Genomic DNA, 20,172 nt, shown 5'->3' with positions numbered 1-20,172 from the left:
TTTTGCAAACATATGCAGCATTTATATATTGTTCCTTTTCTTTCTTGTAGGTAGAAATAACACTTCAAGATATCAATGACAACCCACCAGTGTTCCCAACAGACATGCTGGATCTCACAGTGGAGGAGAATATTGGAGATGGTTCTAAGATTATGCAGCTGACAGCCATGGATGCTGATGAGGTAGCTCAGACCTTGTCTCTGACTTTTTGAAACATAATTTTCCAGTGATCTATCAAATTTCTACTGTATGTTGACAACATTTATTAACTAATAATTAAGGCTAAGCATTGAGTGCTCTTTTCCAAAGGACATTAATTCTTGAAATGTGACATAGGAATGCTAAGATAGAGACTGTCTAGAGGCAAGTTTCCTTTGAACAGCAATTCACAACTCAGTTAATTGCTGGTACATCTTAGATTCATTAGCCAAATTATTTTAATTTCTCAAAGGATAAAAAATATTTACAGAAATATCTTATTTTTATTTTTTTTTATTTTTTTTTTAAATTTATTTATTTATTTTTAATTTTTACTTTACAATTCTGTATTGGTTTTGGCATAGATTGACATGAATCCACCACAGGTGTACATGCGTTCCCAAACATGAACCCCCCTCCCACCCCCCTCCCCACAACATCTCTCTGGGTCATCCCCGCGCGTCAGCCCCAAGCGTGTCATATCCTGCATCAGACATAGACTGGTATTTCGATTCTTACATGTTATTATACATGTTTCAATGCCATTCTCCCAAATCATCACACCCTCTCCCTCTCCCTCTGAGTCCAAAAGTCCGCTATACACATCTGTGTCTCTTTTGCTGTCCTGCATACAGGGTCATCATTGCCATCTTCCTAAATTCCATATATATGTGTTAGTTCTATGATCCACCTCCCAGAATTCTGGAAATAAAAGCAAAAATAAACAAATGGGATCTAATTAAAATTAAAAGAAATATCTTATTTTTAATGCCTCATCACTCCCATTTGCTATCTTATAGCATATATAGCTAAGAATTTGTTTTTATTTGTATTTGAAAAAAGCAAATTATTGAAAATTAAAACAAATATAAGACAACTTTGAAAGTTTTCATTTAACTTGCATATATGCTTGTGTACAGGCTAAGAGTCTTCAGTTGTGTCTAATTCTGTGTGACCCTATGAACTGTAACCACCAGGCTCTTCTGTCCATGGGGATTCTCTAGGCGAGAATACTGGAGTAGGTTGCCATGCCCCCCTCCAGGGGATCGTCTCTACCCAGGGATTGAATCCACATCTCTTATGTCTCCTGCATTGGCAGGTGGCTTCTTTACCACTAGGGCCACCTGGAAAGCTCCACATATATACATATATGCAGACATAAAGTGTATAACTTAGTAATAGCCTTATATATTTTAAGGAAATTATCTAGGAAGCCAATGAATTTTGAATTCCATTAAAAAACAGAAATTCGTTTTCTAGCAGTAAACTGATTTTGGGGGGCACAATTTAGATTTCTGTCTTCCATGTTTATGTTTAAAGTTTAAAGCAATCATCATGCTCCAAACAGCATGACAACTTATATAATTTGTAATTTATATTTTTCCCATTAAAAAAATGACATCACTTGTTTCCTCCTCCTTGCTAGGTAAAGGTTTTAGTTAATTTCTAGAATTTTGGAAAGAGGAATAATGTTCCCATACACTAGTAGCCCATTTCCCTTTTTGCTAAGCCCCAAACAGATAATTTAATTTCCTTACCCTCATTTAAGCTCCAGAAGGATATGAAAACTTGATTTTTGGCTTATTTAACTTAAAAAGGGTGAATAATTCAATAATAGACTAATTTTAACAGCCAGTACAGAATGTAATGATTCGTCATTTATCAGTCAGTTTAGTTCAGTCACTCAGTGTGTCCGACTCTTTGCGACCCCATGGACTGCAGCATGCCAGGTCTCCCTGTCTACCACCAACTCCCGGAGTTCACTCAAACTCATGTCCATTGAGTCAGTGATGCCATCCAACCATCTCATCCTCTGTTGTCCCCTTCTCCTCACCCTTTCAATCTTTCCCAGCATCCAGGTCTTTTCAAATGAGTAAGCTCTTTACATCAGGTGGCCAAAGTACTTTGGCCAAAGTTTCAGCTTCAGCATCAGTCCTTCCAATGAACACCCAGGACTGATCTCCTTTAGGGTAGACTGGTTGGATCTCCTAGCAGTCCAAGGGACTCTCAAGAGTCTTCTCCAACACCACAGTTCAAAAGCATCAATTCTTTGGCACTCAGCCTTCTTTTTAGTCCAACTCTCATATTCATACATGACTACTGGAAAAACCACAGTTTTGACTAAATGGACCTTTGTTGACAAAGTAATGTCTCTGCTTTTTAATATACTGTCTAGGTTGGTCATAACTTTCCTTCCAAGGAGTAAGCATCTTTTAATTCCGTGGTTGCAGCCATCATCTGCAGTGATTTTGGAGCACAAAAAATAGTCAGCCATTGTTTCCACTGTTCCCCATCTATTTGCCTTGAAATGATGGGACCAGATGCCATGATCTTAATTTTCTGAAAGTTGAGTTTTAAGCCAACTTTTTCACTCTCCTCTTTCACTTTCATCAAGAAGCTCTTTAGTTCTTCTTCACTTTCTGCCATAGGGTGTTGTCATCTGCATATCTGAGGTTATTGATATTTCTCCCAGCAATCTTGATTCCAGCTTGTACTTCCTCCATTAGTCATTTATACATTTTGCCAAAATGTAATTTAGGAAAAGGAAACAAAATAAAACAAGTACATTTAAGTAATTGTAGTTTTCTATTAAAAAGATTTTGTGATTTATGTTTAGTACTTTCTAGGCAATTTTATGTAGAGAAAAGTTTATTCCAAACTTTAGCTACCATTAAAAGAGTTGTATGTAGAATATTTGTATTATTATTGTTACATATGAAATATCATCAGCTATAATTTAGTAAATACTGCTGAGATTTTCTTAAATCTCATCATTGGTCATATATATTTGGATAGCTTAATTCATAAACATTTTTAATCTTTTATTTAGCAAAAAGCTAAAAAACAAAAGAAGCTCATGTAATTACTATAAGCTCATGCAAATGATACATCAATTAGAGCAGTTGCTACAACTATATGATGTATAATTTGAATGAGCTTATAGTAATTGCATGAGCTTCTTTTTTTGTTTTTTAGCTTTTTGCTAAATAAAAGATAATGAAAGTTTATGATACTCTCTGTAGGAACAGAACAAGTAAAACTCATTTATTTAAGTGATTTATTCAAGGCAGGAATTAATAATCACATTAATTATAATATACATATTCTAATGAAATGCACTACCCTCTTCAGTTCAGTTCAAATCAGTTCAGTTGCTCAGTCATGTCTGACTCTTTGCAACCCCATGAATTGCAGCACACCAGGCTTCCCTTTCCATCACCAACTCCCGGAGTTCACTCAAACTCATGTCCATAGAGTCGGTTATGCCATCCAGCCATCTCATCCTCTGTTGTCCCCTTCTCCTCCTGCCCCCAATCCCTCCCAGTATCAGAGTCTTTTCCAATGAGTCAACTCTTCCCATGAGGTGGCCAAAGTACTGGAGTTTCAGCTTTAGCATCATTCCTTCCAAAGAAATCCCAGGGTTGATCTCCTTTAGAGTGGACTGGTTGGATCTCCTTGCAGTTCAAGGGACTCTCAAGAGTCTTCTCCAACACCACAGTTCAAAAGCATCAATTCTTTGGCACTCAGCTTTCTTCAGAGTCCAACTCTCACATCCATACATGATCACAGGAAAAACCATAGCCTTGACTAGATGGACCTTTGTTGGCAAAGTAATGTCTCTGCTTTTGAATATGCTATCTAGGTTAGTGATAACTTTCCTTCCAAGGAGTAAGCGCCTTTTAATTTCATGGCTGCAGTCACCATCTGCAGTGATTTTGGAGCCCAAGAAGATAAAGTCTGACAGTGTTTCCGCTGTTTCCCCATCTATTTCCCATGAAGTGATGGGACCGGATGCCATGATCTTCGTTTTCTGAATGTTAAGCTTTAAGCCAACTTTTTTACTCTCCTCTTTCACTTTCATCAAGAGGCTTTTTAGTTCCTCTTCACTTTCTGCCATAAGGGTGGTGTCATCTGCATATCTGAGGTTATTGATATTTCTCCTGGCAATCTTGATTCCAGCTTGTGCTTCTTCCAGCCCAGCATTTCTCATGATGTACTCTGCATATAAGTTAAATAAGCAGGCTGACAATATACAGCCTTGACGTACTCATTTTCCTATTTGGAACCAGTCTGTTGTTCCATGTCCAGTTCTAACTGTTGCTTTCTGGCCTGCATACAGATTTCTCAAGAGGTAGGTCAGGTGGTCTGATATGCCCATCTCTTTCAGAATTTTCCACAGTTTATTGTGATCCACACAGTCAAAGGCTTTGGCATAGTCAATAAAGCAGAAATAGATGTTTTTCTGGAATGCTCTTGCTTTTTCAGTGATCTAGCGGATGTTGGCAATTTGATCTCTGGTTCCTCTGCCTTTTCTAAAACTGGCTTGAACATCTGGAAGTTCACAGTTCACGTACTGCTGAAGACTGGCTTGGAGAATTTTGAGCACTACTCTCTTAAGAATTATTATTTGGTCCTCAACTTTATTATTATTATATTTAATGATTACATATGTATGTTTATATATGCATTATATATATTATATAATTATATTATATATTATATATCATATGTTGTATAATTTATATATTATAATTATATAATATATAATTTGTATATTATATACCTAATATACATTATATATGCATTATATATATAATATTTTATATATATTATATAAATATATGATGTAATATATATTAATAATATAATATACAAGATCATATGATTATAATATTATAAGTATATAATATGCATCATATATTACAGATTGTATAAATATAATATACAATATATTATTTGATTATAAATATATAAAATATATAATATAATATAATAATAATTACATTATATATAATTTATTATTCAGTGATTATTTGAAAGAAATGCCAACATTCAACCCTTATAATAATATTATGCAAATTCTGTTATAATTTTACTTTCTTCCTTACTTTTTTTCTTTTTAAAATGTGACAAAGAAGGGTTAATACAAATGCAATGCTGCGTGTATGTTTATTTTTCTCTCCGTGACTTTTCTGTGTGTGTGTGTGTGTGTGTGTATGCACCTGCATGCACTTGCATTGTCTTCAAGTTGGTGTTTTGAGATGTGGTTATATTTAGTATGAGATTTGAAGAAGGCTGGGAAGGTCATTACGTCTCTAGGTATTTACATCAACACAATTTTAGTGTACTTTGTTTTATTTCTATTGAATTTCCCTTTTCAAGTTAAAAAAACTATCTATGCCAGTGTTATCACTTAGACATTCTGGGTTTGTGTTTTTGTTTTTTTTTTAAGTACTAAATGTAAGGTGACGATATCTAGGATGTGCAAGAAGTGCATTTGAGCTGAGGCAGTGGGGTGTTAAAGAGGCACAAAGGAGCAAAACTATAAAACAGGAACAGTCTAGGGAAAAGGAAGGAAAACTGTTTGCAATTCAAGGAAGGAGTGGTAGAAATCACCACCAAGTATTTTGTAATAGGACCTGTATATGGGGATGGGGAGAGTGAAGGTGGAAGGGGAAAAAGACAGCAGAGGCTGGAAGGAAGGAAGTGGTTTCACCTGGAACTTTAAAGGAAAGAAGGACATTTTTGTAGAAGTGCTTTGGCACTATTATTTTTAAAAGATTAAGTTCATGAGATCCTTTTCTCCTTGAATATTTTTTTTTAACTTTTTAGTGATGTTTTAATGACTACAGACTATGTCCACTCCTGACGTGAGGAACCAACATTTCTTTGGCTGTATGCCAAGTGGAATGGCTACCTAGGCTTCCTAGGACATTCAGAATTATTGGCTGTTTCCTTTTTTGAGTGGTTTACAATAAATTATTATTAATGTTTTTAGATAAACCTTTTATCTTCTATTCTGTTCACAGCTCCTTACCTCTAGGTCAAATTTGAAAATAGGTATGTACATATTTGAAATGATTTCTCTCTTACCAAATCATGGTTCTGTCTTCTTTCTTCATCTAGTTTTGAGTAGGAATCAATATCGAAATGCAGGGAGTTTCTTTTACTTTGTGGCCAGCATTAAATTTTCACCCAGCTATCTTGCAGGTTGATTTTGAAACATTAATAGAATTCTTTAAAACACTAAGATTACATAAGTCATCAGCAAGTCCACATATTATGTAGTTTATATACTTTTCCTTAATTACTAAATCAAACATAAAATATTAGTATGTTAGAAAGCCTGTAGTAGGTCACTGAAGAATAACGCCTGGTAAAGGAATCTGAAAGCAATATGTACATATTGAGCATTATTTAAATATCATTTGAAACATATGTTGGATAAAGATAGACATCTCTCAAAAGCACATGATTGTCTGTCTCTTGTTTCCTTTGATAAACGAATTATTATGCTTGTAATGGGCCAGGACACTCAAGCTTTATTCCATGGTACCATACTTGCTTTTGAAACTACTACTTAAGATTATAAAATGCATTTACAATTTATAGCTATTTACTTTTAGAATTCCTTCCATGTACTTTTGTCTCTGTGGTTCCTCAGGAGAGTAGAATGTTTTTAAACAGCATTATTTCCACTGTGCTACAGCTGAAATATGATATTTGTTTCTTGTAGCATTGCTGATACTGCATATTTGGAATACTAAATAAATAAATAGACTTTTCAAAGACCTCATTAAATCATTACTCTTGGCCATGCATTTTCAGACATTCACTGGAACTACTAATGTACCACATCAGCTGATTTTGAAAGTGAAAAATTATGGTTTATCAACAGTCTGATGCCTTTGCTTTTCTGTTCAGAATTATCATAAGTTCAGGAGCATTAATTATTATAACCATTTTGTAGACAGGATATTTCTTAATTTTGAACCATTTATATAATAGCTTGAAATATGGTTTTGCATCTTGGCTTTCCCCTAATTTCCAAATTCCATTTTAATAGTTCAGAATTGAGTGTAGCTGTTTTTCTCTGGACTGTTTCACCAGAATAGTGGAATTCCTTGTGAAATAGAACAAAAAGTACAGAATGTGGTTAGATGAAAAGTCTAAAATTCTTATTGAATGTTTTTGTTAAACCATACAATTACTATAAATACATTAGATGGTCTATGTACACCTGAATATACAAGATAAATGTGCATAGTGTGTTAAATCTAGTTGTCATTACTAAATTAAAATGTGCTTTGAGGATTTCACATTACTAACTTTTAAGTTTCATTTAGGGAATGCAGTACAAATATAGCAAATACCTCTAAACATAAATTTTGAAAGAGTATTTTTACCTTTGACTGTTAGCAGTCATGCCCTTATATATTTGATCTTGAGAATAAAGCATATTTAATCTATGATGGAAAAGATATATGGAAACTTCAGATTCTGTAGTTTCCTAGCATGTCAGCTTTCGAGTCTAAATGTCCTAAATTTATGTTCTTCCTAATAGCTTCTTGAGAGTTCTAAGCCTGGATACTTTAATAAATACATTTCTAGAGCTGATATGGTTTTATATATATATATATACATATATATATACACACACATATTTGTTTTATATGAGTATATTTAAATCAAAAAGTAATTTTTGAAGTTGACAATTCCAACACTACATATACCTCAGTGTCAGGATGTAATACTAAATATAACAGAAAATCAGAAAATATTTTTCCTGGGATATATAGCAACTTTAATCAAATTTTGATTTAAATCATTCATTTGTAAACATCTCTGTCATCAAATGTATCTAACTTGTTATATTCCTTTTATAAGAAAAGAATTAAAATAGGAATAAAAACAATTAGCACTGTCATACACTTAAAGCTTTTCATGCATTGTTCTAGGTCCCTTACATGTGTGAACTCCTTTAATCCTCAGACTAAATACTGATTAAGTACTGCTACATTACAGCCCCATGTATCAGATATTTTTACCAGCCAGATTGTCTAGATAAGGAAACATAGGCTCATAGAGGTTAAGGAGTAACCCAGTGATACATGATTAATAGGTAGTGGAGCAGAGATTCAAAACCAAAACTATGGCCCCAGAGCATGCAGTCTCAACCAGTACAATGTATAATGTGCAACTCAGAATTCCAACTATAATATACATGTGATTCAGTTCAGGTCAGTTCAGTTCAGTCGCTCAGTCTTGTCCGACTCCTTGCGACCCCATGAATCGCAGCATGCCAGGCCTCCCTGTCCATCATCATCTCCCGGAATCCACTCAGACTCACGTCCATCGAGTCAGTGATGCCATACAGCCATCTCATCCTTGGTCGTCCCCTTCTCCTCCTGCCCCCAATCCCTCCCAGCATCAGAGTCTTTTCCAATGAGTCAACTCTTCGCATGAGGTGGCCAAAGTACTGGAGCTTCAGCTTTAGCATCATTCCTTCCAAAGAAATCCCAGAGTTGATCTCCTTCAGAATGGACTGGTTGGATGTCCTTGCAGTCCAAGGGACTCTCAAGAGTCTTCTCCAACACCACAGTTCAAAAGCATCAATTCTTCGGCGGTCAGCCTTCTTCACAGTCCAACTCTCACATCCATACATGACCACAGGAAAAACCATAGCCTTGACTAGATGGACCTTAGTCGGCAAAATAATGTCTCTGCTTTTGAATATACTATCTAGGTTGGTCATAACTTTCCTTCCAAGGAGTAAGCATCTTTTAATTTCATGGCTGCAGTCACCATCTGCAGTGATTTTGCATATCTAAATCAAACTGTTCATTATTTCAATAATATACAAATAAGTTTATAAGAGATTTTTTGAATACTATAAAGTTACCATCCCTCATTGTCAAATCTAGATGATTATAATTTTAATTTGCCTTAAGTTCAGTTCAGTTCAGTTCAGTCACTCAGTCGTGTCCGACTCTTTGCAACCCCATGAATCACAGCACACTAGGCCTTGCTGTCCATCACCAACTCCCGGAGTTCACTCAGACTCAAGTCCATCGAGTCAGTGATGCCATCCAGCCATCTCATCCTCTGTTGTCCCTTCTCCTCCTGCCCCCAATCCCTCCCAGAATCAGACTCTTTTGACTCTGCTAAAATCTACTCTTTCTGAAACCTTCCCTCTAACCTCTATGGCAAGCTGTCTTCTGGGTCTCCAAGGTTCCTTCTCCTCTTCTTCCCTCAGTCGCTTCTCTTACTTCCCACTCTTTCAATATGATATTCAGTCTTTATGCTGCTGTACCTTTTACTATCTATTCTCATATAAATCATCAACAAATCTTCTGGCTTCAACTGTGAGCCACATATATTGAGCTTCAAATAGTTTTATCAAACCCTTTTTCAAATCTCTGACCACACATCCATTCCTATGGTTATAACCATTGCCACATAACCATTTCTACGAACCTATCCTTCACTCTCTTAACATACCATACATAAAATTATAAAATTTCAATGCATAATGTCTCCTGCGTCCAAGCAGAGCTTATCCTGAGATGTCTTCAGCAAGAACATTCTCCTAATTCCTAGCCAAAGTAATTTGAAATTTTTTTTCTTTCTCTTTCACTTTTACGCCCATTGCAGAGAGTTGATAAAAGAAAGAAACGAGAATAAAAGAGAATGTTGGACAACTGAGAGCTGTCATCAGTTACTTCTCTATCCAATAGCCCATCAGATCTTCCATGTATATTATGTTTGGTACACAATGATTGAGAGTCTCACTTCTGGGGCAAGATAACCAGGGTTCAGATTTCTTTGTCTCAGTTTCTTTATCTTCAAAATGGGGGTAATAATAGTGCTTACCCAACTGGATTGCTTTTAAGTATCAAATCAATTAGTGCCCATGAAATGATGCACTCGGAGCAGTGCTTAGCACTCAATAAACACTTAATAAATGTTCTATTTTTCTTTTCCATTCCTTCAGCCAAATTCCTAGTTTATACTTCAGATCTTGAGTGCTACAGTTCAAAGATCTGAGTGAACACAAGAATGCATCCCTGCTTTCATTTTACAGAACAGGGACTGGGAACCAGAAAATAACACCGATTATATAGAGTTTCCTCTTGAGGAAATGAAGTCCTAGTCTCCTGGGGCCAAAATCTACTCTCTCACCCCTTCTCTGGCCTCTCTTCTTTCTAGTCCATCCTATACCATCAAGAGCCTTAAAAGATTGTTTCCAATTAAAACAAGATCAGCGGTTTCTTGGTATACAGTTCGATGTGTGTTGCAACTGAGATTCTCCAGTGTATGTGCTATGCTGGACTTAGTCACTCAGTCGAGTCCAGCTCTTTGCTACCCCATGGACTGTAGCCTGCCAGGTTCCTCTGTCCATGGGGATTCTCCAGGCAAGAATACTGGAGTGGATTGCCATGCCTTCCTCCAGGGGATCTTTCCAGCCGAGGTCTTCACATTGCAGGCAAATTCTTTACTATCTGAGCCACCAGGGAAGTCCAAAGGTACTCAAGTGGGTTCCCATGCCCTTCTCCAGGGGAACTCCCTGACACAGGATCAAACTGGGATCTCCTGCATTGCAGGTGGATTCTTTACCAGCTAAGCTCCTATCCAATCTATACCCATAATCTAATATTTTAGCTCATTTTTCCTTCTTTTGTTCTACTTTAAAACTCTCCACACTGGACTTCTCAGGTGGTACAGTGGATAAGAATCTACCTGCCAATGCAGGGAACATGGGTTTGATCCCTGGTACAGGAGGATTCCACATGCCATGGAGCAAATAAGCCCGGGCACCACAGCTACTGAGCCCAAATGCTAGAGCCCGCAAACCACAACTTCTGAGCCCATGTTCTGCAACTCCTAAAGCCCGTGGGCCTAGAAGCTGTGCTCCACAATAGGAGAAGCCACCGCAATGAGAAGCCTGCGCACTGCAACGAAGAGTGGCCCCCACCTGCTGCAGCTAGAGAAAGGCTGCATAAAGCAAGGAAGACTCGGTGCAACCAAAAGTATATAAAATACATAAATTAGTTAATTAATTAAGCAAACAAATCTCTTCACACTAGCAAACTGGTCAAAGTAATCCCTCTTCTTGGTTTTTATAGTGCACATTGTAAGCTTCCATTTGTGCTGTGTTGTGCTTAGCTGTTCAGTTTTGTCTGACTCTTTGCAACCCCATGGACTGTAGCCAGTCAGGCTCCTCTGCTGTGGGAATTCTCAAAGCAAGAATGCTGGAGTGGGTTGTCATGCCCTCCTCCAGGGGATCTTTCCAACTCAGGGGTCGAACCCAGGTCTCTCACATTGCAGGCGGATTCTTTACTGTCTGAGCCAGCAGGGAAGTCCAAGCTTCCATTTAGAGCTTGCTTAATTTAATTAGCTGCTCATGCTGAACCAGGGGAACATGAGCTCAGAGTCAGACAAACTAGGGTTTGAAATCCACTCACTCCCAGTATGACTCTGGGTAAGTTAAGCACCATCTCCAAACTTCGCATCTTCTTTTGAGAAATAGTATCTCACAGTGAAAAAAGTGAAAGTGAAATGGCTCAGTCGTGTCTAGTCAACTCTTTTCGACCACATGGACTATAGCCTACCAGGCTCCTCCGTCAGTCCATGGGATTTTCCAGGCAAGAATTCTGGAGTGCGCTGGAGATTTCCTTCTCCAGGGGGATCTTCCCAATCCAGGGATTGAACCCGGGTCTCCCGCATTGTAGGCAGACACTTTTACTGTCTGAGCCACCAGGGGAGCATGAACTAAAGCAAGATAATGCATACACAGTGCTGTCCCTGGGCCTGGCAAACCTCTGGATATGCAGTTAACAGTATTATCATTTGCATTTTCCACAGTGACAGTTTGACCCCCTTTCTATGATATATTTTAAGAATTTGTGTGTGTGTGTGTGTGTGTGTGTGTGTGCTGTGCTTAGTTGCTCAATCATGTCCAATACTTTGTGACCTTATAGACCATAACCAGCCAGCCTCCTCTGTCCATGGGATTCTCCAGGCTAGAATACTGGAGTAGGTTACCATTCTCTTACATACTCACATATATATGGGCTTCCCAAGTGACTCAAGTCTTAAAGAATCCACCTGCCAATGTGGGAGACACAGGAGACGCTGGTTCTATCCCTGAGTCGGGAAGATTCCCTAGAGGAGGAACTGGCAACCCACTCCAGTATTCTTACCTGAAAAATCCCATGCACAGAAGACCCTGGCAGGTTGCAGTCCACAGGGTTGCAGAGTCAGACCTGACTGAGCATGCATAGAGCACGCACACATGCGTACACACACACATTTTGAAGGTTGAGATTCTCTGTGTTATTTAATGAAATGAATAGTGAAAGACTATTTAGTTAACCACACTGGACTGTTACTATTTGAAATATTACAGTATCATATGAAATTAAACCCCAGAGCCTCACTTTGTCAAGTATACATTCAGCACAAGGAGCAGCACTTTTACTGTTCTACTTCTAGCAGTTCAGATTCTGCTCTCTTTTCCCTAGGGTGCAAATGCTCTTGTCACATATACGATCATCAGTGGAGCCGATGACAGTTTCCGAATTGACCCTGAATCTGGAGATCTGATAGCTACCAAGAGACTGGACAGAGAACGTCGTTCCAAATATTCCTTGCTGGTTCGTGCGGATGATGGTCTTCAGTCCTCGGATATGAGAATAAATATTACTGTCAGTGATGTGAATGACCACACACCCAAGTTCTCCAGGCCTGTGTACTCTTTTGACATCCCAGAAGACACAACCCCAGGTAGGTGGCACACTTTTAAGTATATTTTGCAAGGGTCACCTTTGACTACTGTTACACGGACTAGGTTTTGGCTGCTCTTAAATTGTGACTAGTATGTGCTACTGGGTATAAACATTGGATTTTTAAATATTTTAATTAACCATCTTCGCTACAGTTCCCAAACAAATTTCCAGACTTTTGAGAGCAAATGAGATAAGCTAATCATTTGATTTCTTAATTACAGATATTTGTTTCTGGAAGTATCTGTGACATGCATTGTTAAGTTTCCTGGCAACTGCAGTTTTGATACTGTTTTTCCACTGTAAGGATGTCTGATGTGATTATGTTCCTGAGCATAGAAAGAAAAAAAAAAGCACAGGAAAACCTGTGAATACCCGTTATAATACTTACTAGCTGTGTGAACCAGGGCAATTAATTAATTTCTCTTAGCTTCAATTCCTTCTTCTGTATATGGAAACAATAATTCTTGTTAGAATTAGGATAAAACATGTATGAGTTTGCTAACATGAGGCCTGAGGATTAGCAGATGCTGAATAAATGTTAGTAGAATAGGAATCCTGAATTCTCACCTTGCTTCTTTGAATATATTATGTTGTGACTGTTGCATGTGAATACTCAATATCCCTGATTCTGGTATGGGTTGGCTTCATTTCCACTATTAGAAATTCTTATCTAAAACTGAAATTATATTTTGAATTATATTTGAATGAGTTTGTAAAATAAGGCATATGTTTTAGAAACTCGTTTGACAAAGAAATGAAACATTTATAGAGGACTAAAATCTCACTGCAGTCAGTTCACCAAGATGAATTGTTCATGTCCTTCATGAAATTCCCATCACATTTCTTTCTCACTTCATTTCTAGCAATGGTCATATAAGCTGTTAAGTGGTATCCCCTTAGCATAATTCTGTATTATTGCCTGGAATTGCCAGTTCCTGACACTAGCAGTGGGCCCCAGTATATGTCCACTGAATTCATCAATATGTTCATGAACTGGTAGGTAGAAAAATAATGTCAGAGGTTGTGTTCATTTCCCAAAACATTTACATTGCAACCTAAGATCTACTGGCTTCCAAGGTGGCACAGTGATAAAGGATACGCCTGTCAATGCAGGAGACTCCAGAGACATAGGTTCAATCCCTGGGTTGGGAAGATCTCCTGGACTAGGAAACGGAAACCCACTCCAGTATTCTTGCCAGGAAAATTCCATGGATAGAGGAGCCTGGTGGGCTACAAAGGTTGCAAGAGTCAGACATGACTGAGTGACTGAGCGTGCACACACACACATAAGATCTACTGGATATTTGGGAATGTTGGCATCCATGTTAATGTAGAAATCTACAGAGTGTTGTTTTCATTATATTTTCATAGTGATTCTAATTAAAATATTTTACTGTACAAATAAATGTTTTAGTATCATATATAGTCTCTTAGCAATACCCTGTCCCATTAATTTTAGATTCTCAATTTATTCTAGGTTCTTTGGTAGCAGCTATTTTAGCTACAGATGATGACTCTGGTGTGAATGGAGAAATTACATATATTGTGAATGAAGATGATGAAGATGGCATATTTTTCTTGAATCCAGTTACTGGAGTCTTTAATTTGACTCGAATGTTGGATTATGAAGCACAGCAATATTATATCCTCACTGTTCGGGCTGAAGATGGTGGGGGACAATTTACTACCATCAGGGTTTACTTCAACATACTAGATGTAAATGATAACCCACCCATTTTCAGCTTGAATTCATACAGTACATCTTTAATGGAGAATCTACCTCTAGGATCTACTGTTCTTGTGTTTAATGTTACCGATGCAGATGATGGTATGTACTTTATTTTGCATACTTAAAGTTTATTAAACATTAATCATTAGATTTATATCATATTTATTTACTGTGTGCAGCTGTCACAAAATTGCATTTTGTAAATTTAGACCCAAAGTTGAGGAATAGATTTATAATTTAACTATAGAGGATTAAAAGACTAAGGATTTTATTAGTTAAGTTCTGTTTTATAACACTTACACAGCATACATTGTGTGCATCTTATAAGCTTTATAAATTTATCTTCCTTTATTCTCTCTAAATGTGTGACACCACTACAGTGTAGCAATGTAGAAGTCATAAAGCAGCTTTTTGGCTGGTTTTCTTCAGATAAATATTTGCTTACATATATTCTTTTAACATAAAAAGGATAAAATGTGGATGCTAAAGGAAAACCAAATCTCAAAAAATACTTCAGAATGCATGATTAGTTTTGTATTTCTGAACGAAAATGGCTCGGAGTATCTCAGCAAGCTTTCATGCTTTGACTCAAAGGATGGTCTCAGATCTCTTTAATTTTTATGCTACATAATCTAGTTGAGATTTTAAATCAAATCTAGACTTTACAATGTTTGATATTTGTTTGATTTTTATTTGAAAAACTTTATGACTCCCTTAGTCTTTCTTTAAGACTTATTTTGTAAATACACATACCAAATAATATAGCCTTTAGAGGTGACATTGTACAGATTGTCAACCTTTGTTCAGAAAGTTAATACCTTGTTTTTCCTTCCATTGGATGCAGCTAAATGTTCATTTAGTTAAGAAAACAAGGGACAGGATTTTAAGAGGAAATCGGTCTCTAGCCCAAGGATATGCCTCGTGGCATAGGCATATCAACCTTAATTTAGAATTTCCTGGTTCTTGCTGACTTAAATGATTTATGTGATCTCAGAGTACCATTCATCCCATTCTACTCTATACTTAGTTTCCTTTCAAGAGTGTCTAGAATTGCCACTTACAAAGATATGAGAGGCAGAGCACAGTATTTTTATATATCTTTCACATCATGAAATAGGAAATCCTTTCTTTAGAATTCATTAGGTGCATTTTGAAGTTTTCCTCTCTTATTTAAGCATAGTTAATAATGAAAACATAAATATTCCTAAAATAGAAGTGCCTGTAATGTCAGTACCACAAATTGCTAATAATATTAAAAACAACAACTAACAGTTGTCAAATACAGTCATCCCTTGTATCAGCTGGGGATTGGTTCCAGGACCTCTGGAAAGTTAGTGAAGTGAAAGTGTTAGTTGCTCAGTAGTGTCTGACTTTTTGTGACCTCAGGGACTATAGCTGCCAGACTCCTCTGTCCATGAGATTCTCTAGGCAAGAATACTGGAGTTGGTAGCCATTCCCTTCTCCAGGGGATTTTCCTGACCTAGGGATCAAACCCCGGTTTCCTGCATTGCAGGGAGATTCTGTATCTCTGAGCCTCTAGGGAAGCCTCATTGATACCAAAATCCAAGATGCTCAAGTCCTTTATATAAAATAGTGTAATATTTGCATACAACCCATGCACATTCACCCATATACTTTAAATCATCTCTAGACTACTCACAATACCTACTACAGTATAAATGCTATATAAATAGTTTCCAGAGCACAGAAGATTTAAGTTTTGCTTGAAATTTGGAACTTTCTGGAATTTTTTTCCCTCAAAATATTTTCAGTCTATGTTGGTTGAATCCTTGGATGTGGGACCAGCAAATAAGACGGACCACTTGTCCCTAGTATGTAGCCAGTCCTGGCCTAAGAATGTTGCACAGTCTATTTCGTGTACATCAGCCTAGTTTTGTACATGTTAAGTGTCTCCCATTAGACTTTATGCACAGTTGAGGTTAATCTTTATTTTGAATGTTGGCTTATCTATTATTATAAACTTAATTAATTTACCTGATCTCTGTGTTATGCCCAAGTCACGAAATCTCCCAGTGACCACCAGGGAGCTGATATCCGATGCAAAAGCAAGAGAGATTTTATTATGAAGCTCGAGCTGGGGCTCCCACCGACACCGACACAGCGGCTATAGGGAGGAGCCCCAAGTTTTGGGTTACATTGCTTATATAGGGAATATTCAGGTAAAAGGGGATTTTCAGGCTGAAGGACATCTGATTGGTTACCTTCTTCTATAGGGTTGTGTGTTGATTCCTGATTGGTTTTTACTTTCAAGGTAAATCACAAGTTCCTGAACGTAAAGTCAGGAGGCTTGACCTGAGGGCCGATTGGCTTGTGGGCAGTGGGGCAAGGTTGGGTAATATCCAAAGTCTAAGTCTTTTTTTGCCCGGAACTTTACAAAATGGAGTTCTTTTACAAGATGGAGTAGTTTAGGCTTTCCATCTGGATATGAACATTTTTTAATTTGTCCTAACTTTTCTGCAGTGAAGAATTATCTGCCAAGTTTCTTTGTAACTTTAAGCATTAGAGAGAGCCTATTGTATCATAAGATTGTGTGCAGGTCTAGAATAAATTCCGTTTATCCTCAAAACTCAACTGTAAAGAACTGAGAAAATAGCAAATAAGAAACTTCCTTTGTGAAACCTGCTGGAATATTCCATGCAAGCATATTCACAGAAGTGTATTAACCATTGACTTCAAGTTACTTTTTATGGATTTTTTTTCCTTTAATTGTGTTAGATAAAATTTTCAAGCTACATTTTTCCATTGTTTTAGTATTGAATACTTTTATCAGTGTAATTTCCTGCACCTTGACCTAAAATATAGGACACAGTTTCTATTCTCTCTGAATTTCAAGGATTATGATAAGACTGTACAAGGGTAACCTTCTTTGTTTAAAACTGCCAACTCAGTTATACTAAATAGCTCTCAACATGTTTCACAATGTTATTTAGACTTTTCTAATTAACAATTTAGTTTTAATCTCAGACCAAGAGCTTTCAGAGGAGATAATATTGTCATCTTAAATGAAGACATTTTATATGAAAATAAATTTAACATTTTCTGTTACTTATATCTAAATTCTCTAAGTTTAACCTAAAATTTTTAGATTGCATAACAATTTAATAAGAATAAAGCAAATATTTTACTGTGTTCACAAGTAGCACATGTATTAATCTCAAGGCTTTCATTCATACAGCTAAGAAAGTATTATATTGAGGCAAAGTATAGTGGGTGCTAGGGGTACAGAACCTGTCTGCCAATGCAGGAGACACAAGAGACATGGGTTAGATCCCTGGGTTAGGAAGATCCCTTGAAGAAGGAAATGGGAGCCCACTCCAGTATTGCATGGAAAATTCCATGGATGGAAAGAGGAGCCTGGCAAGCTACAGTCCATGGAGTTGCAAAGAGTCAGATAGGACTGAGCGACTGAGCACACACATTATAAATTGAAGTTTCATGGAAATAGTCTAGCTTTGATAATTATTATATTATCCTAGAAATAAATTCATATACTCTTAAAAATATTGGGGAGTCATAGAGTACTTTGAGAATAAAGTAATTATAATTATTGTTTAATAAATTTACTGATATACACTTGGTACACAATGCAGATCAATTGACCTGTAAATGAGTTTCATATTCCAGTGACCTGATGACCTTGTCGGAACTGCTTCATAAAAGTGAATGCTGTTTGCAAGAGTTCCATGTGTTGCAGCTGTACGATAAGTTGACAAATACTAGTTCATCATAGAAATAATTAGGCATTTATGGACTGTGAATAAATATGCGCATTTTGTAACAGAGCCACATACCTACAGTTATGTGCTGTATTTCCTGGAACTAAATTATTCTCGAGACCGAAATAAAAACCAACCAAAAAAAAAAAAAAACTAACACAACCACACACACAATAAAACTGCCAGAAAGAATCATGTAACTAAACCACTTTCAGAACACTGAACATAAATGGTTAGAAATATGGACTGTTCTTAGCTTAAAGATCTGGGGGCTGTAAAAACCCACTAAATTCAAGTTTTAGCACATATGAATAAATTATAGAATGTTAAAATAATATGTTTACTGATTCATGATTGGGATATTTGATGCAAGGCATAGAGAGAGAAGAATGGCCTGAACTCTTTATTTTTCGGATAGTATAAAGGTTCAGGGAGAATTTTGAGTCTCAATATGTCTACATGTATTTTCTAGATGTAGAGCACATGTCCAAAGTCACTTAGACATGACAGGAGTGAAAAGTCCTTTTCTTGACAGTAAAGTCCATAGAGATGGTTTCCATGACTTGTAATTACAGCAGTACAGTTTCAGTTCCTGAGATGAAAGCTATTTCTTAGATTGTGCTGCAATATTTTGTGCAAAACAAGTTGTATTTCTGTTTATGTTCTCAAAGATAGTGACTGTTATCACCAGTTCATTTTTAATGTTATCATCTGATATATTCATCATTATGAATTTAAATATAAAATCATTTTTATCTTTTTCATAATTCTAGTTAATATTTATTACTTCCACCACCCACCTACCCAGCAAACTTTCTCCCTAAAAAGGAGGCTGTCCTGCCGTTTACAACAAGGCTATAAAATCTTGGTATCGTGTTCTCTTTTTGCCTCTGCAGGTTAATTGTTTACTCCAGGAAGTAGAATACACAGTGGACCAGGGGTGTTCCAATCCTAGATTTAATTGCTTGCCTTCCAGTTGATTTATGTAGAAATGTTAGACCATCACTTTGTAGCCATGTGTAGTTTTGTCAGTATTTAAATTTCTTTTGATCTTGGGCATGAAAGGTTTATTTGCTTACATAGAAATGCTCGTTGGTATTATTTTTATCCAGGTGTCTTCATAACTTTTTCTCAATAATAATTGTGTCTGAATTTGTACCTCCGAGAATAGGAACTAAATATTTACTGACAGAGTTAGCCATAGGAAATGCAAAAAAAATTCTTAAAAGAGTAATTCTATTTAAAAATATATTAAATATATATCACTATATATATATGTATATTTATATTTAAAATCAAATTGCTTTCTCAGTAATATATTTAGTACCAGTTGATGAAATCTTTTTTTTTTTTGCATCAGTTGATAGAACTTTTCTTCCCCCAAACTTGTGGAATTTTAAGTCAGAGAGTTGAAGTAGGCTGTTGACCTTGTTCTATCCAGATCTTAAAATTCTCTTTATCTCCTGCTGGCGAATTGACCTGTGGCCTCCGTTAGCTTTATTTATTCATATTTTCCCTGATCCTCAGTGTCCTAAGTATTTTGAACTTTATAACCTCTGCTTTGTTCTCTTGTGAGTGGTCTTAAATAAACTGCAAAGATTAAAAGCCACAACTTTTAATGAGGAGAAAACCCCTACCTTTTCAAAGATCTATTCAATCCTTGTTTATCCTAGAAATTTTTGTGAATAAGCCAGTGCCTGAAAGTTATCTCCATAAATAGTTTCCTCTGCATCAACATATAGACAAAGGATATCAGATAAGAAACTATCAAAGCATGGGAAAATAATAATTCTAGCATTAAAAAAAAAAATAAGCAGGCACTACCTGGTAGGAAAAAAAATTGTATTACTCAACTAAAACTTGCCTTTACAAGGACTTAATGGGTTTCAAGAAAAGGCAGAAGCTAACTGAAGTATCTACAGAATCCTAAGAAAGAGTA

At 36.5% G+C, this 20,172-nt stretch overlaps 1 protein-coding gene across 1 annotated transcript in view; it reads left to right on the top strand.

The window, feature by feature from the left end:
- FAT4 (FAT atypical cadherin 4) overlaps positions 1-20,172 on the top strand; it is a 184,030-nt gene that overhangs the window by 85,335 nt on the left and 78,523 nt on the right. The window contains exons 2-4 of the mRNA XM_040250540.1: positions 51-182; positions 12,504-12,765; positions 14,245-14,595. Coding sequence (XP_040106474.1) covers positions 51-182; positions 12,504-12,765; positions 14,245-14,595 — 745 coding nt within the window. The remainder of the gene's footprint in view (positions 1-50; positions 183-12,503; positions 12,766-14,244; positions 14,596-20,172) is intronic.

This window comes from Oryx dammah, unplaced genomic scaffold (genome assembly GCF_014754425.2).
Source record: "Oryx dammah isolate SB20612 unplaced genomic scaffold, SCBI_Odam_1.1 HiC_scaffold_12, whole genome shotgun sequence".
Classification (NCBI taxonomy): domain Eukaryota; kingdom Metazoa; phylum Chordata; class Mammalia; order Artiodactyla; family Bovidae; genus Oryx; species Oryx dammah.
Note: the sequence above shows the minus strand (reverse complement) of the source record. Positions and strands in the feature narration are given on the sequence as shown.